At 32.3% G+C, this 18,327-nt stretch overlaps 2 protein-coding genes across 2 annotated transcripts; one reads left to right on the top strand and one right to left on the bottom strand.

Moving 5' to 3' along the window:
• The first annotated feature begins 671 nt into the window (after positions 1 to 671).
• Positions 672 to 6,857, top strand: LOC107406525 (acyl-coenzyme A oxidase 2, peroxisomal). The gene is made up of 7 exons (XM_016013665.4): positions 672 to 1,176; positions 3,569 to 3,684; positions 3,984 to 4,864; positions 5,428 to 5,607; positions 5,728 to 5,894; positions 5,979 to 6,102; positions 6,330 to 6,857. Exons 1-7 carry the CDS (start codon positions 731 to 733, stop codon positions 6,483 to 6,485), a joined length of 2,070 nt encoding a protein of 689 aa, XP_015869151.3. The 5' UTR covers positions 672 to 730; the 3' UTR covers positions 6,486 to 6,857.
• A 6,140-nt stretch (positions 6,858 to 12,997) lies between these two features.
• On the bottom strand, positions 12,998 to 17,713 carry LOC107406563 (protein ALTERED PHOSPHATE STARVATION RESPONSE 1). Its single transcript, XM_016013710.4, has 6 exons — positions 17,124 to 17,713; positions 15,847 to 17,026; positions 15,599 to 15,676; positions 14,957 to 15,171; positions 13,799 to 14,022; positions 12,998 to 13,694 (listed from the first exon to the last, which is right to left on the bottom strand). The coding sequence occupies exons 2-6, from the start codon at positions 16,892 to 16,894 to the stop codon at positions 13,049 to 13,051; spliced, it is 2,211 nt and encodes a 736-aa protein (XP_015869196.3). The 5' UTR covers positions 16,895 to 17,026; positions 17,124 to 17,713; the 3' UTR covers positions 12,998 to 13,048.
• Between the last annotated feature and the right edge of the window lie 614 nt (positions 17,714 to 18,327).

The raw sequence follows: 18,327 nt of genomic DNA on the forward strand, positions 1-18,327 counted from the left end.
TTAATCTCCCCTTGTGAATTTGGTAGTCTCCAAAAGTCCAAATATATTGTTACCATGTTACTTTCACTACTTTCCTAATATTACGTTATCTATAAAAAAAATATATATATTATTATTATTATTATTATTATATGTAGTACAATCTTGAATATATTTTTGATGATTTATATTCCATATTCTTTAAAAAAAATTAATATAATAAATTTTCAAATGAATTTAGGAAAGGCAAAAAATTGCAAATAAAAGCCATTCCATAATTCAAGCCTTTTTTTTAATTAAATAAAGAAAAAGAAAAAAAAAAAAAGCTATCTCTAAATGGATATGGATTTCTTGCCCAAAATCGCCCATACTTCCTTTTTTTTATTATTATTTTTTTAAAGAGTCGAAAATACCCATAATTCGGTTTTTTTATTATTATTATTATTATTAGTTTTTTGAAACGACGAAAGTACAAAATATATTGCTAGGACACAAATCTGATCCAAAACCAAAAGCATTCATTTTTTTTTTTTTTTTAATTTTTAAATCAAACATATCCAGTTGACGTTGAAAGGCGCGCCAAAAAAAACAACTACCAAAACCCTCATTCAATAAGCATATGCCACGTGTCAGATGACGGAGATGCAACGTCACTCTATGTGCCGTATGAGTAAAAACTAATCCAAAATTCGTTTCCTTTCAGAGCTCTCGCCAGAGACCGCTTTGCCCATCCATTATTCCCTCTTTCTCAATGCAAGGACAAGACTCAAATCCGACGGCCGGAGACGACCACAGGCTCGCCGTCCGGCGAATCCAACGGCTCTCCCTCCACCTCACTCCGATTCCTCGCTCCCTCTGCGACTCCGATGAGCTCCAGATGCTAAGATGCTCCAGGGGAACACCGAAGCTCGTAGTGGAGACTTCGAATCTCTCGGATTACATGAGGGGCAAAAACAGAGAGATTCAAGAAAGGATTTACGAATACTTCAATTCTAAGCCTGAGCTTCAGACTCCGCTCGAGATCTCCAAGGACGATCACCGTGAGCTCTGTATGAGACAGCTTGTTGGTTTGGTCAGGGAGGCTGGGATTAGGCCCTTCAGGTATGTCGTTGATGAACCCGCTAAGTATTTCGCTGTTTTGGAAGCTGTTGGGAGCGTCGACATGTCGCTTGGGATTAAGACAGGGGTTCAGTACAGGTGAAATCTTTTACTCTCGTACTTCGATTTTTTTTTTTTTTTCCTTTGTTTGTTATGTGATTATTTATTTATTTTTTTCATTTTACGAATCTGAAATGTGTTTTTGTCGATATTTGGGGATTTTGATCGATAAAAGAGAGGTTTGACTTTATGTGCTAAATTACTCAATATTAAAAAATAATAATAATAAGAAAACAAATTAATTTTGCGTCTGCTTGGTTGAAGAATATAGGAGTTTTTGACTTGGGTTTTCTTCATTTTGTAAATGAAAACGATCCATTAACCGTATCAATATATGCTTTGATCCATGTTTGACAGCCCTTTGTGGCAGAAAAATGTTTTAATCAATTTGATGAGTGACAGACAGTTGGAAATAAGCTCAAACATCTGAGATGAATCAGCTTATATGGTTCTGCTACATTAGGTCCATATTACTATTGAAAGTTGGTTGGGCACTGCCGCGTTTGTTGGTGGTTAAATCATTATAAACGGATTTTCATCAATAGGAAGTAGCAATGGTTCCATATCTAAATGCTCCATCCATGGCCTTGCTTTGTTGGTACCTGCATTGGTTAATGGATGTATTTCCGCATAACAATTGCTTCAATGAGTCGTTTCTGATAACTGGGTTATCCACATGTAAAGCTGGGGATATTGTGTTGTTGCCTATAGAATTAGAGTTGGGTGGGTCAGAGTTGTTCTTTCCCAACTATGGAGTTTAGCGTGGTGTCTATTAATTGAAGTATTGCTGTAAGGTCAAGTCATAAGTTTTGCAAATCAGGATTAAGCGAGTCTATAAATCCTATAATTGCTGTTGAAAGATGGATTTTGGCAAGTTGAGTAGTGAAATAATCAGAACTATGAAAATCTTTTGAGAACACCTTGAATGTTGTAAAGTTAATGAGAGATAACTAAGTTGGTTTCTTCACATGTTGAAGACTTGTTTTTACTTTGAAAACTGAAGGTTGCAAAGTGAGTGTGTGTGTTTGTGTTTGTGTGAAGGCATAATGGAACTTTTATAAGCAGTCAAGCTGAGGATGGTTGAAATGTATCTTCAAAAGTGCTGCTCCTAATACATTTACACTAAGTATGGCTCCAGTGCGGGTCTGTAGAGTGTGTAGAGCGCCTCCCCTGCTTACCCATTTTGGTTGCAAAACATTGCTTTCAAATTCTACTGTAATCCCTCCATCATGTGTATATAAAATGAAGCAGACAAGGAAAATATAATGCAGATAATGTTCTGTAATCAAGAATTGCTAGGTCCATAATGTTTTAAAGTCATAGCATGGCATACTGAAGCTGTGCTATTTACTTTAAGTTTGCATAATCCAGCCTCTATCCTCTTCTTTTCCCCGTGGAGTTTATTGACAGTATCTCTTATTGCTTGGTCCTTTAGCATTAATTGATGCTATCTCTTATTGATATATTGGGGATGCTCTTCTTTGGATAATTCCTGCTTTTTGAGATTAACTCCTTTTCCTTTATTATTTGATTGTTTTTTTTATGGTCTTTCTAGGCTTTTTTTTTTGACGTGTAGCTCAATACATTGTTATTGCTTGCCCATTCTCCCTTTGTAGATTACTTATGCATTGAGCTTTACTTTCTGAAGCTTGTCTTTTTTGTGTGGAATATTCTTATAGGTGGTTTGCCTAATGTATTGACATGGTTGCATTGACCATAATTTAACTATCTGTATAGAAATTAAACTACCTTGGTGCATAATAGTTACTTATCATTTTTTATTTTTGTTCTAGTTACTTAGTTCATATTTTTGGGTCCAGATATATTGGTATCTTATTCAAAAGTTAATTGTCATCAATTTTAGAGTTATTATAAAAAATTTCATAGTATATGTAGTTAAAAATTTATTATAGGCTCCTCCATTTATTTATGGTTGATAATAAAAATTTATGGCTTTTCAAACTTTGTTTTACTGCCATATTTTTATTTATTCCTTTACTGTTTAGGTTAACACCAATGTATGAGCATTAGATGTCTATCCTATGCATGTGTAACACACACCCACACATATGTGAGGGCACACATATGCATAAAATTAGTTTTCAGTATGTTTTGGAATTTTGTGGCATTCTGATTCTTGCTGAGTAGTGCAGGCAAAAAATCTATATAACTTTACAGATTTGTGATTTTCAATATTGGTTTTATGTTGGTTCTGTTTGTCTTCATTGTGTATGATTTGTTCCCCTTCGGTTTTTTAAGGAGAATTGGCTTTTGTGTATGGCCTTTGACATTATGTTACTTTAAGGCACTGGCCTGTATGGTTTGTTTTGCTTTTGCATTTGGTATTCTTTTTCTAGTTATGTTGTAAGCCAGAATAAAAAAAACAAATAATACTTTTGTCCTACACTGATTTTGACTATTTTTAGTGCAGCCTATGGGGAGGCTCAGTGGTCAATTTAGGAACTAAGAAACATAGGGATAAGTACTATGATGGTATTGACAGTTTGGAGTATCCAGGTTGTTTTGCTATGACAGAACTCCATCATGGTAAATTACTTTTACTTATTTTCACTTTTAATCTTCTTCTTTCTTTTTCTTCTGTTCTTTTATTTATTCCTGTGAAGAGTGGATAGTTTATTGGTATATCATCTATAAAGTATCACCTGCTTGTCTAATATTATGGTTTCTTTTGCTTGGTATTCTTGTAACTTTTTAGCTGTTTATTTTTATTTTGATTTATTTATTTTTTTTATATGTTCCATTTCTTATAACTATGATAATTGCTTAGCATTGTATATGGTGTCTATTCTGAACCTGTCTTTCTTGTTTCTTTGGATGTGTAAAAGGTTCAAATGTTCAAGGCCTCCAAACAACAGCAACATTTGATCCACTTGCAAATGAATTTATAATCAACACTCCAAATGATGGAGCCATCAAATGGTGGATTGGCAATGCTGCTGTTCATGGAAAGTTTGCCACTGTTTTTGCCAAGCTATTGTTGCCCACTCATGATATAAAAGGAGTTTCTGATATGGGTGTCCATGCCTTCATTGTGCCAATAAGGGATTTGAAGACTCACCAAACTCTTCCTGGGGTTGAGATACATGATTGTGGTCAGAAGGTTGGTTTAAATGGAGTGGATAATGGAGCTTTGAAATTCAGTTCGGTAAGAATTCCTCGAGACAACCTTCTTAATCGGTTTGGAGATGTTTCGAGGGATGGCAAATACACAAGTAGTCTCCCAACCAAAAATAAAAGATTTGCTGCCATGCTAGGGGAGCTTGTAGGTGGGAGAGTTGGCCTTGCATATTCTTCAGTTGGTGTCCTCAAGATTTCCACCACTATTGCAATCCGGTATTCTTTATTGCGCCAGCAGTTTGGTCCTCCTAAGCAACCTGAAATCAGTATACTTGATTATCAGTCTCACCAGCACAAGCTTATGCCAATGCTGGCTTCAACTTATGCGTTCCATTTTGCCACAGTACATTTGGTGGACAATTATTCAGAAATGAAAAGGTCTCATGATGAAGAATTGATTGCAGATGTTCATGTGCTTTCAGCTGGCCTCAAGGCTTATGTGACATCCTATACAGCAAAGGCATTGAGCATCTGTAGGGAAGCTTGTGGAGGCCATGGGTATGCTGCTGTTAACCGCTTTGGTATTTTGCGCAATGATCATGACATATTCCAGACATTTGAAGGGGACAACACAGTTCTGCTTCAACAGGTTGCAACCAAGTCACTTTCTTATGCACCCTTGTTTGAAATTACTCTAAATTATACTCCTAATTTGTTTTGTTGGATAAAGCATGAGTGCCTAAATGCCTGGTGATGACTATAGACTTGAACAGATAGGAATGACCAATAGATGCTAGCCATGGCAACTCTACTTAAAGGGAATCCTCCCTGCCTTGACTTCTTCAAATTGTAGTGATGAGAAATGCATGGGTGGTGTTTAACAAAAAATGATATTAAAAAAGCTAATTCATCTAAGTAACCTGACACCATTTAAGGTTACAAATGCTGGCCAGACTTAATGCTTTCTATGCTCATCTCTGAAAACTTGCTCTATTGGGGGTGTTAGGAATGGGTTACTTGATCATCACTCTCCTTTTTCTGGTTCAACTGTTAAAATACTGTTTACGTCATTAATCCCTGTGGACTACGGTGTCTGTGGATTCTAGCTTTTAATAATTGTATAGAAAATTTCATTTTATGATGTTTCTCATGGACTAATAGCCACAAGAAACTAAAGCAATTCTGGTTCTTGACTTTTCACTTGTGACTCAGGTAGCGGCTGATTTGTTGAAGCAATACAAGGAGAAGTTCCAAGGTGGGAGGTTCACAGTTACATGGAACTATCTAAGAGAATCCATGAACGCGTATCTGTCCCAACCAAATCCTGTAACTGCTCGATGGGAAAGTGAAGACCATCTGCGAGATCCAAAATTCCAGTTGGATGCCTTCAGAGTGAGTGTTGTATTTTTTATATTGTAACTGCTAACAGAGTGCACTTCTTTTCCCGGTCTTTTCATTCAATGTCTTCACTTCCAACACGATCATAGATCATGTATTGTTTGCTTTCTGCAGTACCGAACATCTCGTCTGCTTCAAAGTGTTGCTGTGCGACTACGCAAGCACTCAAAAACTCTAGGGGGTTTTGGTGCTTGGAATAGGTGCTTGAATCACCTGCTGACACTTGCAGAATCCCATATTGAATCTGTCATCCTTTCCAAGTTTATTGAAGCTGTAGAGATGTACTTCCACATCCTTGGCTCAGTAGTACTTTAATTTGTACACTATGGATTTTAGTTTTTAAAAATTCCCTATTTCTATGCCAGCTGTCCTGATGAAAATTCGCGGGCTGCTCTGAAACTTGTTTGTGATCTTTATGCCTTGGATCGAATCTGGAAAGACATAGGAACATATCGTAATGTTGATTATGTGGCGCCCAACAAAGCTAAGGTATGCAACTGTCTCAAGTAAATCCATTTACAAAATTAGAATCAGTTGTACAAGAACAAGATGTTAAAGCAAGCATAAAATTACGTTTTGATGTTTCATTTTATGTTGTCTGTCATGATGTAGTCGAGATAATGGCAACCATGTTCAATCCCTTTGCATGTGTGGCTCTTAAGTTTTAAATGCTTCTTTTTTCCAAAATTTGATTGACGAACTTCCTGTTTGCGCAGGCAATCCACAAACTAACTGAGTACCTGAGCTTCCAAGTGAGGAATATTGCGAGGGAACTTGTGGATACATTCGATCTTCCAGATCATGTTACAAAAGCCCCAATTGCAATGAAGTCGGAAGCTTACTCTCATTACACGCAGTATGTGGGGTTTTAGTACTGAAAACATATATACAAAAAAGCAGCAAAAAAAGTACGTCTTTGAAATAAAGTTGGACAACAAATTAATGAAAAACAAGGACAGTGAGAAAATGTGATATTACTCCTATACCAAAGTCGATGATAGGAACTTTCTTTTGCTACCATTCCTTTTCTCTTGTTCAGTTCTTTATTATTACATATTTTCTGATTCCCGATATAAAGAATTGTTGAAAGTTGGTGGGTCCAAGGTGATGTCTTTGGCGTTAGTACCACATAGATAGATACTTGGGGTGAAAATTTAAAAGAAGTGTATAACTTGTACTGATATTTGTAAAATGCATCAAATAACAATTTAATCAAAAGGCAGTTTGTTCTTTGTACTCTAAAATGGGCGAGTGAAAGGCTAATAATGTTGTTTTATGTTAACATTGTTGTTTAATATGTACGTAGATATTACCCTGATCTTATAAATAAGAAGCTCTTCTATTTTTTCTATGTATGCATCCATACATATATATATTTTGCAGGTAGGCAAATTTTTTTATATGATCAATTCCTATATTTTCTTTTATATACTATTTGGCATGCCGTAAATTTTTTTCTTAAATATTTTCTAATCTTTTATTATTTATTTATATTGGTATTTTACTTGACGGATGTAAGTACTTTGCTGGCTTTTCAATATTTGTTTTACGTTCGACTTTTCATTGTAGCCATTTATTTAAAAAACATTTAGTCTTATGGTCAAAATGAATGATACAACCGATTGTTAGCGCAGACAAAACCAAATACAAATTTGGGAAAAATAAAAAAATTTAAAAAGAAAATAACATGTATATATGGCCAAAATGGGAGCTGTAGTGGTGGTGTTCTAACATATATTGGCGTTTGGCGGCTGCGCCTGCGAGGCGTGAGTTCCAGAAATCAAAGTCCATTGAAGAACTTAAATCAGATAGAAAACTTACCTGATTCAATACTTTTTTCATTTTTATATTAATTAGCCGATAAAATTAAATATAAATAATAAAAAAAATACAGAGAAAAGTTCTTCTTTGGATCCCCCTTCAGTGCTTGCTCTTCTTGCGATTGTTATGAGAATTTTTTTTTTCCCTAAAATCTTAAACAAGTTGATCAGAAGGAAGCTTCAGAAACGAAGGGAGAGAGAGAGATGAAAGAGAAGAGCAGTATTTATATTGGCATATATATAGTAAGAAATTAATTTTTTTCATTTTTCTTCGATCAGTGAAAAGAAATAATAAATAACTTAACTCAAGTTTCATTAAATCATTTTTAGTTAAGGTTTATACCATACTTGTATTACAAGTAAAAACGTAGGCTAGAATAAGCAGTGCAGTAGCTAATTTTTTTTCTTTTTAAATTTGATTTTTTCTTAAAAGAGATTTTGAGAAAAGAAAAAGAGAAAAAGAAATTCAGGTGTATTGCATATAAAGCTTTAATGATCATGTCAAGGTCAAGTGTTCTATAATAATGTGTCATTTATTTAAGTCATTGAATTAAATAGTTTTAAAATTACTAAATATGATGAAAAATTAAGTAGAAAAAACTAGCAGAGAATCCAGATATTTTATGATGTATTGACGGATTTGAATATTTTGTAAAAGTGTGCGATCATTTTGGAAATATGGGTTTTCTCATTTTTTTATTTTTATTTTTTTGGCACATTTTATTTTATTTATTTTTAATTAATGTTACCTGAATTAAGCGTTTTGGAGGTTGAATCAATTTCTTGTTTTATGCTTGTATAGATTTAAAACAATCCATTTTTTGTATGATTTATGCATATGCTTGACAAAATATGTTGTATGTAATTAATTGATCTTTTTTTTTTGGCCCTTTTTGCTATGTTAGAAAGTGAATGTCTATTAATATATTTATTTGAATATTGTTTACCTTGGTAATAGATGAAGTTGGATTTATTCAATTTAGAGTTTAATAAATTTAAAATGAATTATAGACTTTAAAGGATTTGATAGATTGTTATGGAATTTATAGACTTCATAAAGAATTTATAAGAATCTAACGAAATCTTTAAGGTTAAGTTTGAATTTCATATTAACAATTTTATTTATAATTTTACTTTTAAAATATTTTTTCATTAAAATCTTTTAAAATTAATAAATTTTCTAATGCCTATATATTTTAAAAGAATTCTATAATAAAATCTATTAAAATTTAAATTGAATATCATTGCATTCGTATAAACTTTTTTAAATCTAAATCGAATAACTTTAAACTTTTAAACAATTTTAAAACTTTTTAAATTTTAAATTGAATACACATTAATATTATTTATTATTGAATAACGACAATGGAAAAATAGCTAAAAGTAATATAAATAGCAATGTCATTCTAATTCAATTATTATATTAAACATTTGTTCATAAATCAAAATAGATTTTATATTCTTTCAAATCTCAAAAATCTTCTATAATTGAATCAAGTTTGTTTTTAGAAAAATATATCCACATGAAAAGACATTAATGTTTCTAATAGTTGTCATTATATAAATATTAAATTGATTTATGAATAAGTTTTCTAGTCTAAAACAAAACGTACAAAATGTATTCTACTTAGGTTTATGAATCACAGATTAATAAAAGCCCCCCCAAAAAAAAAAAGAAAATGAAAAAGAAAACTTACTTGGTCTTTTTATGTATAAGGAGTTGGAAAACAAAATGGCATTGAGTATAGATTAAATTGTTTTTAAAATTTTTTTTTTACACCTTGTAGTAGCATTTTGTACTTTTGTATTATGTTGGTGGAAAAAATGTTTTCAATTTTTGTTTGTACATTTAAAAAGTTTAGATAAGCTAGATTAGGTTAAAGTGATAACACATTATATATATATATATATATATATGAATTTATATCTCAAAAAGGCAAAATTTGTAAATTGATAACTAATTATTATTTGTATCACATATTTAAGAATTTATAAATTCTATTAAGGAAATTGAAAGAATTTCAAAATGAATATTCAATTTTTGTTTTTTCTTGTAAGTTATGTTGGTTTTTATGATTTATTTTGTCTTTCGTATTTGTAGTTAATCGATATATCTAACAAACTATAACTAATTTTTTCTTCGATTCAGTCTTTCATGAATTGCTAAAAACTAAAATAAGTTTATTAAAATTCAAATTCAAGATCTAATAAATCAAATAATTCAAAATAAACTCAAACAATCTAGGATTCAGAAGTTACTTGCTAGAGATTGGACAGCTGCTGATCATTTGATTGGAATGAAATTCAGAATGGACATGCTTGACCATATGAATAATTTGAAAAAAATAATGCATTCAATCTGTACCAGGTCTCTTACAAGATCAATTCGAACACAATTTAGAAGACAAAAAAACAAAAATTAGTTGAACACATTAACAAACGGCACCTAAGTGGCTTAATTGATAATTTAAAAAGGAATTTGATGCAAGTTGGGAGAGCCAAATTTGAAATTCTACTTAATTTTATATAATATATATTAAAAAAATAAATGCTTGGTGCTATGCACAGCTTAAAATATCGAAACTTTTTATAAAATTTTTATTTTTTAAAGGTATTGAAAGGAAATTTATCTCGCAAGTGGAAACATGTATAATTTTTATAATATCCATCGAAATTTTTGATATTTTTCTATAATTTTTATGGAAATTTCTATCATAATATCTATATCAAATCCTTCTTAATTTAGTTAAAAAAATCCATAATTTTCAAGAAAATTTTGAACTTTTGAAAACATTTATGATTTTTTTTTTTGGTTAAAATTTTTTATAATTTTTTTTATAAATATTATTAATGTTTAGTAAAACTATTTATTAAATCAAAATTATTGATATTTTTTTAACCTTTTAATTGTCTTCCAATAATTAGGTAAATAAAAATTAAAAATATTTCATATTTAACAAACAATATCCAAAATTATATTAGACAAATCTATTTATCATATTTTTAGAGAAAATTAGTATCACAAGTTATAAGTTTACTTATCTATTATTATTATTTTTACAATAAAAAATTTAATATTTTTTATAAATATTATAAAATAAATGAAAATTAGAACATGATAAAAATTGGAAAATATGCAAGAAATATATTTTTTGCAAACTAAGGTTTGAAATTTCGATATCGATTGTATTTGAAACATACAAACTTAACTCTCACATATTTATATCGATGGTACATTAACAACTATATGAAAAATTATCAAAGAGATACATTTTTTTATAATTATTTTTTATATTTTATTTGAAATAATTGTTTTATATATCTTAACTAATAAATAATTTTATTAAATATGTATTTTTTATTAATAATAGTATATTTTTAACTATTAATGCTTATTAAAAATTGATTGATTAAGAGAAATATAATATGCATTCAATATTTTTGTAATTTTATTAATCAATTTGATAATTAATTAATTATATAAGATAATTCTAAAGTTTCAATAAAAAAATTTATTTTTTAAATAAATTTCCATCAATTTTCTTTTTCAATATTCAATAATTTTTGATATTTTCATGGATATTTCCATACTTGCAACCGTTGATATTTTTATCGATATCAAAATTTTGAACCTTAGTGCCATATCTTCTCATAGCGTGTTTGGCAGTGCTTAGTACTTATTTTTCATAACATTGTTTTTAACTAATGTTTCATAAAATAAGTGGTAGAATATTTGGTTATGTATAGTAAAAAAATATTTTAAAATTTATTTTTGATATTTTTATATTTTACTTAATGCATTGTTGTAAAAAAAAAAAAAAAAAAAAAAAAATTCCTAAAGCCTTATTTGGAGTCGGTGTTTATCTTAGAAATATCTTTAGTGTTTATTTTTTGTCAAAACAACATTTTTTAATTTTTTTTTTTACTAAACATGAGCACATTTTTTTTTTTTTTTGGAAGCACTTGATGGAGCTCAAAAACATTTTCAAATATGCCCTAAATATAATTCATCGCTGTACTGATGTAAACAATGCTGAGATTTGGCAGTTCCATTTTGTTCTAGCAAACTTGCCAGTTAGAGACCGCATTTTTATTTAGTTGAATTAGCATATAAAACGCCATACTGGTCGAGATCTTATGTGGTTTGTTCATATACAAATTGTTTAGGTGCTTCTTCTAACACGATATTTGGAGTTTAAAAGAGTTTGACAGCCAATAAATAATGCCAATTTTTCTTCATCACAATATTGTAAATGTTACTGTTTTTAAAGCCAAGCAACCTATTATTGACTCTAGTCAGTGCTTCCTAAACTTCTCTACATGATGTATTTTTAATGTTTTATTTTGTTTAGACTGTAAATAATGTGAGACTTGTCACTTTGAAACTTTTTGAAAGTTTTGTTAATAGGAGTTTAACATTTGTTAAATTATAGGCTAAAGATGTATATGGTTATTTTATTAGTTAAAAAATATGCTGCAAATGTGCTTGTCAGAATGCGTAAATGAATTTTTCCTTAATATAGATTTGGCACTTTCAAACTAGAATAAAGTAATTTTTGAATGCATTTGCTTCCAATGTCACAACATCTTAATACAATGGAACCTACAAATAATTGAAGTTGCCAGATTTTTGGAGTTTATATCATTTGCAAAGTTGACAAAATTTGTAAAATAACTTTATGTACAATTTTTATTGACAGCTCAAAGACCAATCATAGTACTTTACTAGTTTTCAAATTTAATTTTTGTTACAGGTATATTTTCTTAGATGTAAGATGCTATGTTGATAGTTGATAAGGTTCAATTTTGGATCTTTTTCATTGATTTCTTCTATAACATGAATTTATACTGCCATAAGGTCCTGTACGTCCTTCTTCCCTTACGGTTAAAACCAAACACATGAGAAAACTGTACAACAATTTTTTTTTTCTTTTTTTTTTCCCACTTAGACTTGACCCATTTAAAGACATAAGAATATAATAACTTACTTTGATATTTTCAAATAAAATCGATAAAAGACTATCTAGATCATTCTTTGTAGTCTCATCAAAATACAGATAAAAATGGCTATGGTATATACAAGTAGAATGCATCTAAATATTAACAAGCCATATATTCACACCGTTAAAGATTTGAATTCTTTATTAAAAAAATTTAATTGTAACTAAGGAAATTTTTTAAAGATTTAAAAATTATTTTAGCATCTTATATTATAAAATAAACATATCACATAAGCAATATAAATTATATTTTTAAAAATTATTCTTAAATAATACAATCTAAATGTTAAGCTGATAAAGATATTCTTAAACATTGTAAAATTTTTTCAAAAAACAAAATTTAGTTAAAAAGTCAAAAATTTCAAAAAAATATTTGTATATATATAATTAATTAATAGTTATAAAGAGAAATAGGACCGTCCATTTTTGGGGCATAAGGCAGAGGCCTTGGTGGCCCTTAATTATCCGCCGGTCAAAATTTGGTTTGATTTGCCTTTTTGTCTCTGTTTTTTTGGCTTTTTCTCAAAAGCTCTTTGAAAGATGTTTAAATTTACACAAACCACCTCCATCCACAAACTCAAGAAACACTTTATAAGCTAGTAATTACATAACCTTTTAGTATCTGGGTTTACAGTTCGAATATGCAGTTCGAGCTGCTTCACTTTTCTGCCTAATATCTTCATACATTTTCAATGATGCTTCAGAAAATTTGGTCAGTCTATCAAGAACCTTTGTCAAGCTTGAATGTATGCAGCTCAGATTTGGCGACGACGAATCCCTGCTGTTCTCATCATCCTTGTTCTCTGGTTCTCCATCCTTCGCATCGACTGTCCTCTTGTGTACCTCTACTTGATGCTCCATCATGTGATGTAGGTCCGACAAGAAGGATCTAATTGCAGCTGTAAGCTCATTAGATTCTAATGCTCTGATCCCAGCTGCCCAATCACGACAGAGAACAAAAATAGGAGGTGCAAGAACTCGGCGAGGGGAGAATGGCCTTCTGCTTTTGGAACGCCCACGTGGTTGTAGGATGCAGTGTTGAAGCCATCCATTAAGAGCTTCCACATATGATGTGTGGCTGTTAATCCAATCTGCAAAGCTTAGGCCGAAGCATTCGACCTCCTGTAATAGTTGATCCATGATCTGATGGCGGGTGTCTCCTTGGGGAGTTCCTGTTGAGCTCTTTGAGTGATATGCCAATGAGATTGTGATGTACTGTGCATGATGGCATTCAAGCATGGCCTTCCACATTCTGATCAACCTGCACAGACTCACCAGTCGATTAACATATTCATTATGGATTTCAAGGCCAGAGACAAAAGTTTTCAGTGTTCCCATAAACAGAAAAGAGTTGATCCTACTTACCCCTGCGTAAATTCCATAAGTTGTGGATACAACTCTTCATCCCTCATCTTCTCAATCCGCTTTGATATTGAATCAACAGAATGAATAGCCACTCTTATCCGGGAATGTAGATCCTTCACAACTGCCCGGGTTTTATCAATCACATGACTGCTATAATCCTTAGCAAACAGATATCTAAGCTGATCACACTTCTGGTCATATTCCTTTCTGATAGATTCACTTGCCTGCAGTGGTTTATAAAACAAAATGAATAGGATACTTAACTTTAAGATGATTTACAGCAAAAAGGAAATTTAAAGAAAATATAGCTTTTGGTGGATCATTATCATTTACATTATGTTAAAAAATATCATTAGAAAATGAACAATGCCAAGAATTAACGAGATCAACTTCATATTTTAAACATAAAAGTTTCAGGGATCCACAATTACATATCTTTCCAACCTGCTGTTTCGTCCACATCTCACTCCACCAAACTAGTTAAAAAGGGACAGAAGATCTCCAATTGTATTTCTTATTAAGGTCATTTCTTACACGTGGTTCTGTTTTCATCAAGTTAAAAAATCTTTCTAAACACGCATAACACAACCAGCTAAATTGATTGCAGAAACCAGTTTCTCAAGATAGCAACCTATTGTTGAATTCATTAAAGATGGCCATGAAACCTATAAGAACCCATAGAGATGCTGTTAGAGTAATTTGTAAGACCATCAAATTCACATGACACCCATTAAGTTGAGAAGATAAGAGGTGATTCTGAAACAGTTTCTTTGATTAATCCCACTAGCATATTATATTATATTATATTCTTACAAGTATCATAAACAGGGGCGACTAGCCATGCTTTGAAAGTATTGAAATTCAATTAAATTCACATGATACCTATTAAATTGAGAAGATGAAAACTACAAGTATACCAAAATAGAGGTGATTCTGAAACAGTTTCTTTGATTAATCCCACTTGCATATTATACAATATTCTTGCAAGTATCATAAACAGAAGCGACTAGCCACAAGTCTTTTCTCTTTGCAAGTATGGAAATTCAATTAAAATGGCAAAAAGAGGTGCAGTAAACTAGAAATCAAGAATGTATTGACATAAGAAAATCTTAAAACTAATAGATCTCTCATAAACAAACCATGCAATATGAAATGTACCTTCACTTCATCGTATAATTTTCTCTCCCATGCGTACAGTCTATCCATGGTTGAGGAATGACTTCCTGCAATCATGCAGAACTCTTCCACAAAATCACTTCCACTGTCATCTCCATCATCTTTTGTTGCTGTAGCCAGAGGATTGCGTGATGAAGATGATCTCGATGATATTGTCCTCTTCCAAGTGATTACCTTTGTAACATGTTGTGGAGGTTCTACACAGACATTAAGATTTTACATTATTGTCGGAGAGGAAAAATCTCCCAACTAGTTTACCCATAAAGACTAGTCAGCTACTTACACAGCCCATAAGTTGAAAAAAAGGTTCTTATTCTTTTGGCCTATTATACATAGAAGAATAATTAAAAGTATGAACCGGTCAATCCATAATGAGGGCAAAACAGCTTTTCTGCTTTTTCCTTGTGCCACAGATAAAATCAGCCTTTCCAACAGAAAAGATTAATATAGCAAAGGATTTGTACAGTGTTACTAACAGAAAGAATGATGAGAAAATGGAAAGGGCATCATTTTAGACTAATGATAAAGTCAAAGGAAGTTCTTAAACTGATACAAATGTCCACACCCAAACAGTATATTCATATGTAACTGAATATCGAAGTGACTGACCATTTAAAAACTTACCATTAGAGACAAGTGCACCCTTTCTGCTGCAGCAAACAAGCTGCAAAGCCATAAAAATAGCCGAGACAGATGATCTCCCTACAAAAATTTAGTCATAAGGAGCTTGGGCAAGAAAATTCAGGAGTAAAAGAATCTAAGCCAACAAAAGTATAGAACAGCATTTCCACAGACAAAAGTAAACAAAAGAGTAATCAAATTGAGCGGCAGAAATGGAATAGCAACGTTCACCCACCAACAAATGTAATTACCTTTTGCCTCTGAATATCCAACATTGATTTTATTGGCCTCGAGCATCCTACAGACCTCCTTACCGGATTCAGAAGCTCTGAAAAACCGATGCTCTATTTCCTTAATGCTTGAAAGAAAATCTTTAGCCCTATGTGTAATAAACTCAGAAGGGTCTTCTCTTTCAGCAGATACGTCTTTCTCTGCCAATGGCTTCTCCCTCTTCGAACTCGATTGCTCAAGCAAAAGTTTTCCTGTCAAACTTCCAACTTGTCCATTGCCATTAGGTCCACTGTCTAACCTTCTACCAGAGCTACTCAAATTGCCATTATGCTCTTTCAATTGACCAGAAGAGCCATCATTTTGAACCACCAAAGTACCGGACACTTCAGGAGTCTTTTTTCCCATTTCAGGCCTCGAAGTCCCTTCATGAACTTCCATGCCACCATCATCAAAACCAACCTCTGCCCATTTTCCTTTTGTCTCCTCAAGAGTGGAGGAATCAGTTCCTTCACTCCCAAACTGTCTCCACCCTCTCATTCCGTCAAAATTAACATCCACAGCATTATTTCCCACAAACCTGAAGCTCTCATTGTCATCAATGGGATCAAAGAAATCCCAAGAAGCCCCTGATTCAGGAAGAGGAGGAGGTGGTGGTGGTGGCATTGTATAATCCCCCTCCACATAACCATCGCTAAGAGGGTTGAACCTAACAGTCACAGCAGCAGTACCTCCTGATTTCATATAGCTCAAAGTGGTCACTGAAGGTGAAAGAGGGCTTTCATTGCGCAATGGTGAATCTGAAACTTCAGCGAGATGGGAAGGAGACGGTGAAGGGTACGAAGAATGCGATGGAGTCTTGTCGGAAATTGACAGAGAAGACTCTATCAGCACCTCTGCCTCGGCGTAACGGCGGAGAGCAATGCCAATGTTTCGAAGAGACTGAATGTAAGATACATGAGCAGCTGCTAGAGCGTACCTTGAATCAATTGCTTGCTTGATGAACCTCCGGCGCTCCTTACAGAGACGCAAAGCTTCGTTCTTTTCGGATTTGGAGTTTGCACATCCCATTTTTTAGAAACCCAAATTCATAAAACTAGACCCATCTTTTCGATTATGCGTAAACGAGCTTGAAAAAAAAAAAAAAAAAAAAAAAAGGTCTTTGCAATGAAAAGCTTAATCACTCGGCCTCAGGAACAAACCCTGTAAAAAAAGAAAACCTGAAGAAATTAAAAAAATAACTTTTTTTTTTTTGGGTATAAAAAAAATAATAATAAAAAAAACTTCTTTAAATCGTAACCTTGTAGTTCTTGATGGAGGAGGAAATTTTAGGAACCCACTTTCAGCCCCAAACGAAAAAAACCCAGTTTGGTAAAAGCTTCGGTTGGAGGATTTGGACAATACAAATCGTTGGACTTGTTTAGGTAGGCTGAGGCTCAGGGGTTCACATTTGCTTAGAGCCAAAAACAGAGAGGACTGGTTGTTTTCATGAAAAGATGGAGGAAACAGAGCAAACAAGATGAGTAGTTGACGAGTCATAAAATCGAAGCCATTAACGGAAACCTGAAACAGACTGAGAAAGAGCAATGAATTCAAGCTGAGCAGTGTCAGTATTTATTATTTTACTTTATTTGATCTTTTTTTGGAGTTTTGAGAGGAAGATTATGCAGAGATGGTGAAAGGCCAAACTAAGAATGAAATGGTGATATAAAAAAAAAGCTAAAAAATATACAAAGAAGAGAAAAATGCAAACGCCAAAAAGCAGAGAAAGTTAGTGAGACCCAAGAGGCAAGAGCGAGAGGGCAAGAGAGAAAAGAGGAATCTACTACAGTTGTACAGAGTAACCTCGAGGTTTGTGTCTGATTTTCTTCCGGTTCATTCCAGTTCATTTAACCCAACAAGAAAAAAAAAAAAAAAAAAAAAAAAGAAAAACCAAAATGAGTAATTATCCAATTGGATTTTTAAAAAAACAGAATGGATTTATTTAATAAAAGCCTAGCTTTTTTTATTTTTTATTTTTGGTCTCTGTAACACTCTCATTGTCCATCTTCTTCACAGTCAAAAATTCTAACGAACCCCATTCTGTCTATGTTTGGTACACACTGTACATTACTGTAGGCAGAGTTTGAACAATTGGCAATGATAAAAATAAAAAATAAAAATGAAAAACAGAGCAGTGAAGAAAGAGGAGGAGGTTGATGCATTAAGCCAATCACTCTCTCGCAGAATACAACTACATAGAGCAGAACGTAATTGGCGTATGTCAGTCATATCAAACAAAGAAAGAAAAAGAAAAACCTCCGTATATTTTATTGGAAAAGGTGTACAAGATGACAGAATTGCCCCTTGGCCTTAGGTTTTTTGCTCATAGTGACAGATAGAGTCCAACGGCTCCTTAAAATCCGGTTTTCCCTTTTTTTTTTTTTTTTTTTTGGCACCTTTACTTTTAGTTCTAAAAAGACAAATAATGTCCCTAAACCTATAATATTTAATAAAATTATGTA

The sequence above is a fragment of the Ziziphus jujuba genome, chromosome 7 (assembly GCF_031755915.1).
Source record: "Ziziphus jujuba cultivar Dongzao chromosome 7, ASM3175591v1".
Classification (NCBI taxonomy): Eukaryota; Viridiplantae; Streptophyta; class Magnoliopsida; order Rosales; family Rhamnaceae; genus Ziziphus; species Ziziphus jujuba.

Excerpts from the sequence above, each read along its gene's own strand:
- LOC107406563 (XM_016013710.4), bottom strand. The coding sequence starts at position 16,894 with ATGGGATGTGCAAACTCCAAATCCGAAAAGAACGAAGCTTTGCGTCTC. Across the intron at positions 15,172-15,598 it reads GGGTGCACTTGTCTCTAATG|AACCTCCACAACATGTTACA; the intron begins GTAAGTTTTTAA and ends ATGTCTGTGTAG. Across the intron at positions 14,023-14,956 it reads AATTATACGATGAAGTGAAG|GCAAGTGAATCTATCAGAAA; the intron begins GTACATTTCATA and ends AAACCACTGCAG.
- LOC107406525 (XM_016013665.4), top strand. The coding sequence starts at position 731 with ATGCAAGGACAAGACTCAAATCCGACGGCCGGAGACGACCACAGGCTC. Across the intron at positions 3,685-3,983 it reads TATGACAGAACTCCATCATG|GTTCAAATGTTCAAGGCCTC; the intron begins GTAAATTACTTT and ends GATGTGTAAAAG. Across the intron at positions 6,103-6,329 it reads TGGCGCCCAACAAAGCTAAG|GCAATCCACAAACTAACTGA; the intron begins GTATGCAACTGT and ends CTGTTTGCGCAG.